The sequence below is a fragment of the Helianthus annuus genome, chromosome 13, assembly GCF_002127325.2.
Source record: "Helianthus annuus cultivar XRQ/B chromosome 13, HanXRQr2.0-SUNRISE, whole genome shotgun sequence".
Taxonomy (NCBI): domain Eukaryota; kingdom Viridiplantae; phylum Streptophyta; class Magnoliopsida; order Asterales; family Asteraceae; genus Helianthus; species Helianthus annuus.
In genome coordinates, this window is record NC_035445.2 from 50,683,895 (window position 1) to 50,697,182 (window position 13,288).

At 38.2% G+C, this 13,288-nt stretch overlaps 2 protein-coding genes across 2 annotated transcripts; both read right to left on the bottom strand.

Annotated features, from left to right (window-relative positions):
- Positions 1–7,889: 7,889 nt before the first annotated feature.
- LOC110897775 (probable (S)-N-methylcoclaurine 3'-hydroxylase isozyme 2) lies at positions 7,890–9,894 on the bottom strand. Its single transcript, XM_022144506.2, has 2 exons — positions 8,966–9,894; positions 7,890–8,569 (listed from the first exon to the last, which is right to left on the bottom strand). The coding sequence occupies exons 1-2, from the start codon at positions 9,872–9,874 to the stop codon at positions 7,949–7,951; spliced, it is 1,530 nt and encodes a 509-aa protein (XP_022000198.1). The 5' UTR covers positions 9,875–9,894; the 3' UTR covers positions 7,890–7,948.
- Positions 9,895–10,802: 908 nt separating this feature from the next.
- Positions 10,803–11,351, bottom strand: LOC118485757 (secreted RxLR effector protein 161-like). The gene has a single exon (XM_035982193.1). It carries the CDS (start codon positions 11,349–11,351, stop codon positions 10,803–10,805), a length of 549 nt encoding a protein of 182 aa, XP_035838086.1.
- Between the last annotated feature and the right edge of the window lie 1,937 nt (positions 11,352–13,288).

A 13,288-nucleotide genomic window follows, 5' to 3' on the forward strand; every position in this document is an offset into this window, starting at 1 on the left:
AACCCGAAACACCCCATGTATATATATCCCACCTTCTCCTCACTTTCCCTCATTTGTTACAACACACAAACCCACAACACTTCTATTCTCTCTCAACTAGTAACCTCCAACAACAACACCCCTCTTCTTCCTCTTTCGGTTCAAGCAAGGATTTCGGACAAGGAAACTCGGTCAAGATCATCACTCGGACACTTCATCTCCTCGGCTTCTTCCTTTATTTCGGCTCATTCCTTCCCTTTTCAACCGGTTAGTGATTATTATGTGCATAGGGTTTATATTGTTGTATGAACTAGATTTTTATGCATGTTTGGTTAGAAATATTATGCTTGGCTAGAAATACTAGGCATGATTTTTAGGAAGTTTGTGAAGTTTTGACTATGTGTGTTAAACCTTATGTATGATACTTACTAACATGCTTAAATGGTTATGGAATAATGGTTTAAGGATGTTTAGGGCCAACCAAGTTATGTTAATGCCACTAAGTGTATGTTTTACTTGTTCTTGCATATTAATCTTGTTAGAAATAGGTGATTTTCGGTCCAAAAATGTGTGAATATGTTGGCATGAAAACCCTAGAAATTATGAACATAGGATGAACTTGTTGAATGTGGGTTGAAGATTTCAAATAAGGCAAAGTTTGATCTATTTTTACTACTAGTCAAATGAGGAAAAGTGTTTGTAGAAATCTTATTGGTAGTTTCCGGATTTGGGTCTGAATTCTCGGTACAATTTGGACTGTCTTTTCTGCATCATCACGTGTATATGAAAGTGACAGATTACGACTCGCAACGACGGCATTACGACTCGAAACCACACGGTTGCGACTCGCAACCAAAGCATGACAAGTCGAAACCACGTGATTGCGACTCGAGACTACGTCGGTTGCGACTCGCAACCACAGCATGATGACTCGAGAACACGGTTACGACTCGCAACCACAGCGTGACAAGCCGAAACCACCTGGTTGCGACTCGAGACCAGCTGGTTGCGAGTGGGCTGTTCATTTTGGTTACTGGGCCCATATGTGTTTAACTTGGACTATCTGTTGACTGGATTATGTGTTGCTGTTGACTGCTTAATTACTTAGGCCGGCCCAGTAACCCACTGTTTACTTATATGCTTGATACGTGTTAGTTACGTGCCTGTATGTGTTTTACGTGAATGCTTGTATACCGAACCTGACCTATACCGGTAACCATGTTAGGACGTGGTGACCAACGTGATTGACAAGTAACCTAAACCTACCGAGCAACCCAAGGTGAGTTCACAACTTAAAAGCATGCGTCCCGGTGGTTTGGGACACGAGACTAACAACCCTATCCCCTGGTAAAAGGGGATACCATTTACATACCTTCCCTAGTTATTGGGAACAAAACTTACTTTTCCTTCCCGGGTATTGGGAAACCTTTTGGTTAATTACTGTTTATACGGATTGCAACTAACGGCACTAAACGAAACTCTATCACTCAAGTCCCTACTACAAATACCGATTAGTCGCCGGGTTAGGCGAGCGGGTTATTAGTTGATAGCGCTATTTAGGTGTTTACCAGCCTCACACCGTGCCCTGGTTTGGGACGGTCGTGAACTAATGTACTCAGAAATCCGTCAATGATGATAGAACATTGACATCGGGGCATCCTGCGGATACGCAACGGTTACCTAGTGTTCGGTATTGGAAAAACAGTTTAGTCGCTAACTTTTGGGGTAGCTCCCCAGGGCATGTATAAACGGATAAATTAACCGGTGAAACAAAGTTTTTGGTAATTAAAACTGGACAACTAGTGAACTCACTCAGCATTATTGTTGACCCCTTACTGCATGCTTTGCAGGTAACCAGTGACGAAGGAGCTTGCAGCTTGGGAATGTGTAGTGTCTGTTCACCCTTGTGTTGGGTGTTACCTTATTTTGAATCATGAACTTTGTTTTAAACTACCGTACTTATGCTTCCGCTACTTGTTGCTATTTTGGAACTTAAAACTTTAAACTCTGAACTTAATATTTACTAAGCTTATGAATAGTAAGTATTACTTTTGTTATCAACTTAAGTATTCGGTATAATTGATGGCTGGATCCTGGTCGGTCACGCCCTCGAAGCGGGTGTTATCCGCAGGTGGATTTTGGGGGTGTGACATGAGTCCTTATTGTTGAGAAATCACTGTCAAGCCTAAATAGAAATTCGTAAAGTATTTCTTTTTCTTTAAATTCTGCAAGTTTCTTGCCTACATCACACTTGCACCCACTGCATGAGCACTTTGGTATTGGCAGCACAGACTCGATCTCATCCCAGAGAGATCGAAGTTTGGTGAAGTAAACAGCAACGGAAGCGTTTTCTTATTTGGTTGTTGTGAGAAGGTGCAAAAGTTCGTAGGCTCTAGGTGCGCTCTCTTTCCCAAACCACTCCTTTAGATTGCTCCAGATTTATTCAGCCGAGTTAGCGTATTTAACGCTGCCCCGGATCTCTTTATTCATAGCAGTGGTCAGCCACCCTTTGATCATTGCATCGCATCTCTTCCATGGCATGTGCATAGCGTGACCTTCGGCTGGTTTTGGTATGGATCCGTCAACGAAACCCATCTTGTTCTTGGCGAAGAGAAGGTTCATCATCTCATGTGCCCAATCGATGTAGTTGGAGTCGGTTATGCTGTCATTGACCTGCATCTGTCGGGGATAATCTGACGCATGGATGTAATATGGTAAGCTATGTTCGATTGGTTTAGGGTCAGCTTTATCGTCGGCCATGGTTGGATATTTTATGATCTTAATTTTGGTGTGGCTTCGAAACCCGCTCTGATACCATGAAAAACCTAGTATCTATTTGATGAGAGGGTTTCAAAGTTTCTGTTAGGAAACTTGGTTGGAAAAAACAAAGATAATAACCTAATCATTATCATGAATACAAAGATAATAAGATAATAAGATAAAGTCAGAGCCGAAGGAGCTGTAGCCGATGATGCCGTAGGAACTTGGTTGGAAAAAACAAAGATAATAACCTAATCATTATCATGAATACAAAGATAATAAGATAATAAGATAAAGTCAGAGCCGAAAGTCGTAAAGATGTTATCAATTACGACATCTTTAATTTAACGACATCATTGTTTTGTATTTTTTAGCATGTTTAGTATGTTTTCCAAGCAAGAGGGGGCTTGCTTGGAGGACAAGGCTCAGGGACTATAAATAGACCACTAGACCTCACTTGTGAGGTGTTCATTTTGGGAGCCACCACCCCAGGGGAGCTCACCCGGGGTGGATAATTATCTTTTAATCTTTAATCACTATCAATGAAACTTTCCATTTCTAGACTTAAAATCATTAAAGTTTCTATCTTTCTTGTTTGTTTTATCTTTGTTCTTGGCTCGAATCACCCGTCTCCATATTTTATACCGAACCGAGACTGAAATCGGATCGTTTCGGGCTATAAATAGAATGTGATGATTAGGGTTTTAGGGACACACACATTGTAGAAAGATTTGGGGGCTAATTGTATCATCACTTGTGCAAATAAATCTAGTGGGATTTTCAAGTTCAAAAAAAAAACGTTTGTTAAAAGTAAAACAAGTATCTTAAAAAGTTGTCCACCAAAAAGATTTTCTAGTCTTTAAAATTTCATTTTCGGGCAATGGATTTTCAAAAATAAAATTTTAGGGGGGGGGGGATATTGCAGAAAATCAAAACTTGGATGCTTGTGTCTGACTCCTATTAGAAGAAATGATAGAAAAATTGCTAACACTTTGTCATTTCTTGAAAAACAGAAAACAAAAGGAATCGGGGTACCAAGCAACGACATGTTAGTAGATTCAGCAATACCAACGAGTAAACTGCTATTAGGTGGCAAAACATAACATCTACACAAGGATTCTGGCTTCCCTCAGGCATTACGCATCATTGTGGGTAACACGTTGCGGCATATGGCTTAATGGTCTTGAATCTTGCGTTGACAGATTGCCAAAGTCCGAGATTTCGGGTCTTTATATTGGTTTTTCATTTGGGGATATCATAGTCGCTCTTCCACTGTATTCAGATACATGCTGACCTAGACGCTATGATATATTTTCAAGAAAAGAGCCAAAAACGGCCAAATCCCTATATTGAAGAAGCTTTCAAAGAAAGTCATTCAAATGTGCAAAAATGCACAAATCGTACCGTTTCTTATATCTGTCTTCGCCTTCTGTAGTTTTTGGTCTCTTTGCTATACGGAAGTACTGACCTGATCACCAATTATCTATCCTTGAAAAGCAAAACGAATGAATCCAATATACTCACCTATTATGAGGAACCTTTGTGCATACCTTGATCGCGGGGGTATGTCCTGATGTGGGACTCATGTGCGTAATGATTCTATTTTCAATAGCTTGTGTGGGGGGCATAGAATCCTTGTCAATATTACTAAAAACATGATAAACACGCACACCGAAAGCATGTTGAAAGAAGGATGCATGGATTTAAGCGGACAAACATACTTGCAGTTTTTCTTGTGCCTTGATTTGCTAAAAAGAATAATTACAAGATTTGATAAGTGTTGACAATATGATCTTTTGCAGGAATGTCGTCGAGCAGTTAAAAAGAAAATCAGTGAAAAAGGAACCTCCCAGATTTGAAAAATGAAGTTCGGAGTCCAAATTACCCAAATTTTCTATAGTTTGTAAATATTTTCTCAATTTTCAATACATTTTAAACTAAAATGGGCACGTTTTTCAAGAAAGTTTGAAATTCTCGAGCGTATTTAAATTTGTTTTCTGAAAAGGTGGATACATTCAAAGAGACGGTGGAATTAAGATTCCAGCGGATTTAATTAAATCCGTTGGTAACTGTCTGTGTCTATAAAAAGGGCATAACCGACCGTATTTCAAAATTTTTCAAACATTATCTTTTCATATCTCTCACTGAAATCGGTTAACATCATCATCACTTACAAACTTCTCATATTTCTCATATTATCTCTTAGAATCTGTTCGAGAATCATAGGTAATGCATCATCTGAATAGATGTCTACGGATCTTCTTGTTTGGCAGTCTATGATTGTGGTTTTTCTTGAAAGTTTATTAAGGTTTTTATTTTGTCAAAATCATTGTTTGAATCGAAGGATATTAGAGGGTATGAGACAAGTTATGATCGGTTTTGTCTGATTGTTTTTAATCAAAGATTCATATAATGTTCTTCAATAAATAGTTCTGAAATTTAGGGTTTTAAAAGGGTTTATCAAGAAATTTATGATGTCAGCGAAAATATGATGAACACAGCGATGAGTTTGGCGAAATTAAAACGGACCAACGAAGCTCAAAAGTCCCGAACGGGAGTTCTAGCAACCGACGAAATAGATTATTTCGCCGGTAAGTCTGCTTAAACGAATGTCTTCGCTGCTTTGACTCGTTCTGAGAACATGCCTCTTCTTCGCCGGACGAAATTAATCCTTGCCGAGTCACTTTATCTTCTTTGTCGGCGAAATAGTCCTGGTTCCTATCTTCGTTGCCAGCGAAATTGTCTTAGTCTGGTCTTGATCATAGGCAGCGAAGATAACCCTTTCAGCGAATTTGACTGTTTATTTCTTAAAAATTGTATTTTTTTTAATATTTGTAAATCCCTTATTTTTCTTATATATCATATATGTAAGTACTTTAATAGTTTCTGTTAAACTTTATAAATATTTTTCTTAATACTATCTATGTAAATTTCTGTAAATATTATATCTCTGTAACGTTGTTGATCTTCAAAGGTTTCTAACTTGGCCTGTTTGTGTTAATATCAGCAGAATGGTAAAAATAGTCGAGTGGGATAAAACTCTCAAGCATAATCAGCCAATCATTCTCGATCCGGCACCAAAGAATTTGAAGACGTGGCTAGATGGATAGATCGAGAAAGATCAGTTATGCAGTTCAAACGGAAGTCACCATTCATCGTATTCACATTCAAGAATTTTGGGAAACCGCAAAAGCCGAAGTCGTTAATAAAGCCAAAAGGATCTCTGCAACAGTTCGTAATAAACAAGTCATTGTTACTGAAGAAAGAATTCGGAAGGTGTTGAAGCTAGGAGATGAGCACAATGATCCTATCAGCTTCCCTGTCACTTAAGTTGTTAATCTGTTGCAAGCGTTCAACAAATTCGTCTTCAACGATCATGTTGTACATGTAATATTATGCACGCGTACATTATATCAGATATTACCCTTGGCTTCCAAATCCTTTTTGGACCTTGTATAATATACCATCGAGGCTGAAGGACACCAAACGCCCTTTCCACATCCTTTCTTGCTGACTCGTTTTTTTTTTTTTTTAATAACTTCATTTTATCGCCTTGTGGATATGAGAACCTTTTAACAAGGGTGCTCCATTCAGGATAATTCCATCTCCTAGATAATATCCTTGGCTGTATTCCATGTCATTCGTTGTAAAATTTCAAGGTGTCGTAAAGCCATGTAAGATGTTATTGAATATCGGTGGCTGGTTTATGACGTTGATGTCATTGTTCGAGCCGGCAACTCCAAAAATAGCATGCCAAATCCAAATGTCACATGATGCTACTGTCTCGAGCATTATGGTGGGAAATCCGTGATCACCATGAGTAAAGTGCCTGTGTCATGAAACATGCAATTTTCCACCTACAGTGCATATAGTCAATACTACCAAGCATTCTTGGTAAGCCGTGTCGGCTTAGATGAGCATCTAATAATCATCGGATGTCCATTGCATTAGGCTTCATCATGTACTCTTTAGAATATGTTTCAATAATATACTTACAAAAATACCTTAAACGTTCCAAGGCCTTAGTTTCACAACTTGTATGTACTCATCGCTTGCGTTAGCGCCCGTGCCGAATGTCAGTTGACGTATGACGGAAGTGCATTTCTGAATCAAAGATAACCCCATCCTGCCAACTGCATCCGTACGTTATGTAAAGTACAGATACTTTCACATATGTCGTTTACAATTCTAAAGGAAAGTGAATGCCTCATCCCAAAACGACGTCTAAATTTGCCTTCATCAAACATAGGTTGTGGGGTAGAGTAGTCATTCCATAGATGCTAGTCTCCTTCCACTCGACCCCTAGTTATTTCTTTGCGCTTCCCCTTTTTTCTATTTCTGGAACTTGAGCTTGCTTCGACATTAGGCGAATCATATAATGCAAGTACATTTCTTCGACGTCGTCAGACTGCAATACGTCAACCTTTTGCATGACGACTCGCATGAGACACAAGTAACAAAGGGAAGGGAAGGTAGTGTTGGAGATTAAGTGGACTATTTGTCATCGGAGGTATCCGCTGCAATATCACGTATAGGCAGGTGTTACGCGGTTTCTTCATCGTTTGAGCTCATTGTGATTAAAATGAAATTTGGAATTGGTAAATTGTAAGTGGGGGTTGAGAGTATTTGTTTGTGTGAGATGTGTAATATAAATGTTTGTATATATAGTGCATATGTTGGTTTAAAAGTTAATTATTTTAATATTTAAAAATATAGCCGTTGCAAAAAATAATAATAATAATTGGGTCAACAGTCAATGGGACCCACCATGCCTTCACCATTCTCGTCCGCTTGAGCGGACCATCAACACACCAGACCGCCTAGTCACCACCACACAATATGGTCGTCCGCTTTTGGTACTCATTCGAAATCCAAACCTTAGAGGTGCTGTTAGTGGTGTAAAAGTGAAAAAAAAAGTGCGCCTTTGTGGCAATTGGCTACACTTTTTTTTCTATAAAATGCCCATTTAAAGCCACTTCTCTAATACAATAAGCAAAACAATCAAGCATAATTATCAATATTTCCTCAACGTAGTGTTTCCTCCTAAATTGTGACATACTACATACAATGATATACAGATGTGACATATTTGATTAAGCTTATTTTAGATAAGATTTGTATGTTGAGTTTTTCAAATAAACATGAGAAAATTGCAAACGAAAATGTATTCATTTATTTAATTTAGGCACATACAATGTATGAATTGAACTTACACTTCTGTTGATCCCTGTTTTTGTTTAAAGATTAGTTTTAAAGGTTTCTCCCTTCCCAAAGTGATCTGGAATCTTTCCTCCATATCAAGCTGTGACGGATCCTTAATGTCTGGAAGAACCCAGTCAAACTCATGAACTAAAGATGCTATAATAAATTCCATACTCTTGCTACCTAACGGTAAACTAGGACAAATCCTCCTTCCGGAACCGAATGGTAATAACTCAAAATCTTGACCTTTAAAATCCAAATCTGAGACAAGAAATCTTTCGGGTTTGAACGATAATGGGTCATCCCAAACATTAGGATCTCGACCGATTGCCCAAACGTTAACAAATATTTGAGCGTTTTTAGGGATGGTGTAATTCATCACCTCACAAGTTTCGACCGCAAGGCGTGGAAGTAGAAAAGGGACAGGTGGGTGCAATCTTAGAGATTCTTTGACACAAGCTTGTAGATAAGGTAACTTAGATAGTTGAGATACCTTGATTTTATTCGAACCGATCTCTCTTTTCATCTCTTCTTCAATTCTTTTCACGACGTCTTGGTTTTTTACTATCTCGGCCATCGCCCATACCAATGAAGTTGTTGTAGTGTTTGTTCCAGCCACAAATAACTCCTAAAGAAGGTAATTGAAGTCATCCAATGTTTACATTAACTAAAGACATCTAGGAAAGAAGACTACTTTTGTACGAACTAAGTACATATGTTCATCCTATGTGTACCTTATGTATCATTTTGATTATGTTGTAAGAAGATAATAAATAGACACCAGACGCTTATCCTAACATTAATTTCGACATGAATTATTGGGTGGTCCAGTGATCCACCAATCACTTTCATGTGATATTTCTGTTACTACAGTACAATAACATATTTTTTTCTTGTGTTTCAATATAAACTTTACTTAAAGTAGTAACGTTCATAATAAAGTATTTTTATATTTACAAGAGTAAAAAAATACTATATTTTGAACACAGCTCAGCACTACGAAGAAACTAGCCGCTAAACTTACCGTAACATATTCATTGATCCGATCATCTGAGAATCCATTTTCAAGCAAGCGATCCAAGAAAAATTTTGATTGCCGTGACGACGATGTTGAAGAGCTCATTTGAACTTTTCGTTCCTCTATAGTGTCCTTCCAGAAATCAAACACCTCCTGGATGTGTTTCATGCCTCCTTTTCTAATTCCTTGAAGGTCAAATCTTTGAAATACAGGAAAAAATGACCCAAAATCCTTTACACGGGATACATACTCAAGTATCATAAGTATTGACCTTTTCACCCCAACAAAAGTCTCATTTTCCTTTTCCAAATCAAGAAAATCTTTGCCAAACACAATACAACTCAAAGTGTTGAACAACGTAGTAAAAACTATGTCCCTAGCATTAATTACTTGCCCTTGTTTTTTATGCAAGAACTCCAACAACTGATCGATCTTTTCCTCGCGTAATCTAGAGTGGGCTTCAAGGGCATTAGATGAAAACATTTCGGCCCGGCAAAGGGATCTTAAAGTTCTCCATGATTCATTGCATTCTGAAAAAAGAATGGAGTGAGGTAGCAGGGATTTTTGTTGCATGGCAGTCGGGACAACACGCGATGAAAGATGACGATCTTGAGTCTTGAGAATTCCCTTGGCTGCCTCTGGAGAAGAAGCAACCACAAGAATTTTTGTGCCTAACTTAAGAGATATGAGAGGGCCATATTCTTGGGCAAATTTGGCTAGGGAAACATGAAGTTGGTCACCGACTTGATGTAAGTTTCCTATGATTGGTAACTTTGGTGGACCGGGTGGGAGGTTTATGATGTTTTGTGAAAATAACCATTTGGTTTGTTTGATGAGGAAAAAGAGGAAAAGAAATGTTGATAGAATGAAAATAGGAGATGACAAATTTTCTGTAAGGAAAACTTTGATGTTCATTGGAGATTGTTGGTGCTATTTTTTTTACAAAGATGGGGATATAATATAAAGGGTGGAGAACTTATAATTGGGATGAAAACACGTGGATCTTTTTCTAACACAAATCATGGAAGTCAGGTCAACGTTGAACGAGCACGTTGCCACTTGCCAGCAACATTTATGTTCATATTTCTTTGAAAAGGAGGTAAGTAGGTGTCATTTGTTATAATATAACAAAAATTAATATGAGATTAGTGCTAAAACTTTAAGAACTTTAGAAATGTTATAAGAAAAAGAAGAAGAGAATTGTATAACTTATGAAAGTGTATACATAAGGTGCATTTTCTCTTCTACCTCGAGTTAGTATTTATACTATAAAAAGATTAACTATTTGGTAGACAAGGTTAACTATTTGGTAGACAAGATTAACTATTTAGTAGATAAAGCTATCTCTAAGTTTGACAAAGAGTTCATCCACTTGTTTGGTAAATCCACAGCTAAATCTTGATATTCATGGTAAATCTTTAATAATATTCATAACACTCCCCCTTGGATGACACTTTGCAAATTTCGGGGTCTTTAAGTACTGCCTCATTAGAAACCTTGCTAAAGAAAAACGCAATAGAAAAAAAATTAGCTAAGGGAAAAAGAGTGCAGTCTATAGCTCCCCCTCAAGTTTGCAATTTCTAAGGAATCACATTCTCCGTACATGACGCATGCCAATGTCATGAACATGTTTCCTGAAAGTTGTTGTAGGTGCTTTTGTGAAAAGATCGGCTGATTTATTGCAGGATTGGAGATATCTCATCTCAACCTGATTGTCTTTAATAAGGTCCCGAGTATATGCAAAGAATCTTGGTGGTATATGTTTTGTTCTGTCACTTTTGATATACCCTTCTTTCATTTGAGAGACACAAGCGGCATTATCTTCATGGATAGGAGTTGGACTTCAATCTTTCTCTAGCCCACAAGAAGTCACTATGTGTTGTGACATAGATCTTAGCCATACACATTCTCTTGAAGCTTCATGTAGTGCAATGACTTCAGCATGATTTGAGGATGTTGCGACAAGTGTTTGTTTCTGAGAACGCCATGAAATTGCAGTTCCTCCATTCATAAATACATATCCAGATTGAGATTTTGCTTTATGAGGATCGGATAAATAACCTGCATCTGCATAACCAACTAACCCTTCTTTTGAATCGTTGGGATAAAACAAGCCTAAATGAACAGTACCTCGAAGGTATCGAAAAGTATGTTTAATCCCATTCCAGTGCCTTTTAGTAGGAGTTGAACTAAATCTTGACAACAAGTTCACTGCAAAAGAAATGTCAGGTCTCGTACAATTCGTAAGAAACATAAGTGCTTCAATTGCACTGAGGTATGGTACTTCTGGATCAAGAACTTCTTCGTTGTTCTCACAAGGACGAAATGGATCATTTTCGAAATTAAGTGATCTAACGACCATTGGAGTGCTTAAAGGATTTGCTTTGTCCATATTGAAACGTTTCAACAGCTTTTCAGTATAATTCGTGTTAGGCGCGATGCAGGAACGGTTCTAGTAGAAGAACGTGGCGGAATCGATCAATGACGAGGTGCGGAATCCCTCGGCATCGTCTGAGAATCACATACAACAATCTCAATGCATAACATGTCCAACTTCATTAATAGAATGTGAAAATACAAGAGTTCCAGATGAAAATCAGACAGAGCTTCGCTATGACAATCAAGCAAAAAGTTCTAGACTAATGGCCCTAAACCACTATTTATTGGCAACACAGGGAAATGAGGGGTGTCACCCGATCGGATGGTCATCCGATCGGATTGCAATCCGATCGGATGGCCATCCGTACGAATGACATTTGACATTCGTTTGGACCACACTTGACAGTTACCATTCCGTTCCCTGTTTTGTCTAGACACAAAATACATACATATACAAATATACAACGACACATACAAGACCAAAATACAAAGACTCGATACAGACATAATGCACTAACAGACTCCCCCTTGGATGTAGCTGTAGTCTTCATTCTTGCATAGTCTTTAGTTCATCCTCCTGCTGCGTCTCCTAGCTTTAGCTTTCTGTCTTCTTTGTTCATCACGTTCAGCAAGCATTTTCCGCCTCAGAGGCCTTCCAACTTCATTCCAGTATTTTCTGTATTCAGGATCACCATCTCACTTCCTATCCCACCTTGGGATCTTGTTTTCCTCCTTTTCTATTGGTGTTTGGTTAGTTGGTGGAGGTCTCATAAGCTTTCTTCTACCAACAACTGCAGCTCTTTCAGCAATCTGTCTGAATCTTTCACTACACTTCTCTTTCTTCAAAAACTCCTCTAGCTCCAAGTCTCTGAACTTTGAATGCCAATATCTACCAGAATTTATATCCTTTTCGAAGCATAAGTTCGCCATCTTTTGATATTGTTGAGCCTGTGCTTTATCAGGAGCATCATAAACAATCTTGTTGAAGCACAAGCACTCAACATCCTTCTTTGAACAGTTAACCAACCACATAGGATCCAACACACAGATCCTCCTTGATTCTCCAGTCTTCTTTTCAAACAAAGAGATAACCGCTTCTGTTGTGCTCTGATTGTACATCCAACCTTGGAAGTCTTCATAGAATTCTTGCACCATTGCACGCAGTGGCATGTTTTTCAAACATCTTGGCGGCTTAGTTATCAAAGTAATATCTTTCTCTTTCGTCACTGGATCAAACTTTATGTCTTGTTTAGGAAATTGTGGCTTCCAATCAGGAAATCTATGCTTTGCTTGATGCTTGATGTATTTCCACAGCTTCTGATCATGTACTTTCACATCTAGACCATGATAGAACTATTTGATATTCTTGATCTGCACCAACTCCTCCACATCCCACCACAGGAATGTCTTGATGTCTGACAAGAATTCGAAATACTGACACTGATGTGGGGTAAAATACACATATTTGTCCCGTGTAAATTGTATAATTATTGTGTAGGATTTATTTATTTTTATTTAGTTTTAGTATTATATTACATTATTTTGTGTTTTGGCAGGTTCTGGTGTAAATGGAGCAAAAACGAGTAATATGGAAATGACCATCCAGTTGGGCAGAGTGGGGTGCCAGAGACCGAAGTAAAATTGCAGCCATTTTCTGTGATTGGGCTGAGCCCGCTAATCTCTATATATTAAAAGAGAGGCGGCACATCATGATATTGGTGGAACAACAGACGAAACAAAAAGAATTGAATTGAAATATTATGATGATTGGCTTTGGATGAAATTCACATGCATCAATTTGGAGGACTCCTATTGGGCCGCGATCACATGACCAGTCTATTAAAATGTGAAATTGGATTGTGGTTTTGTTTTGATACATCAGACCTTAGACGTAATTACATCACTTTTGGACATACGTGTATGACAAGGAATTAAAATAATATATAGCCG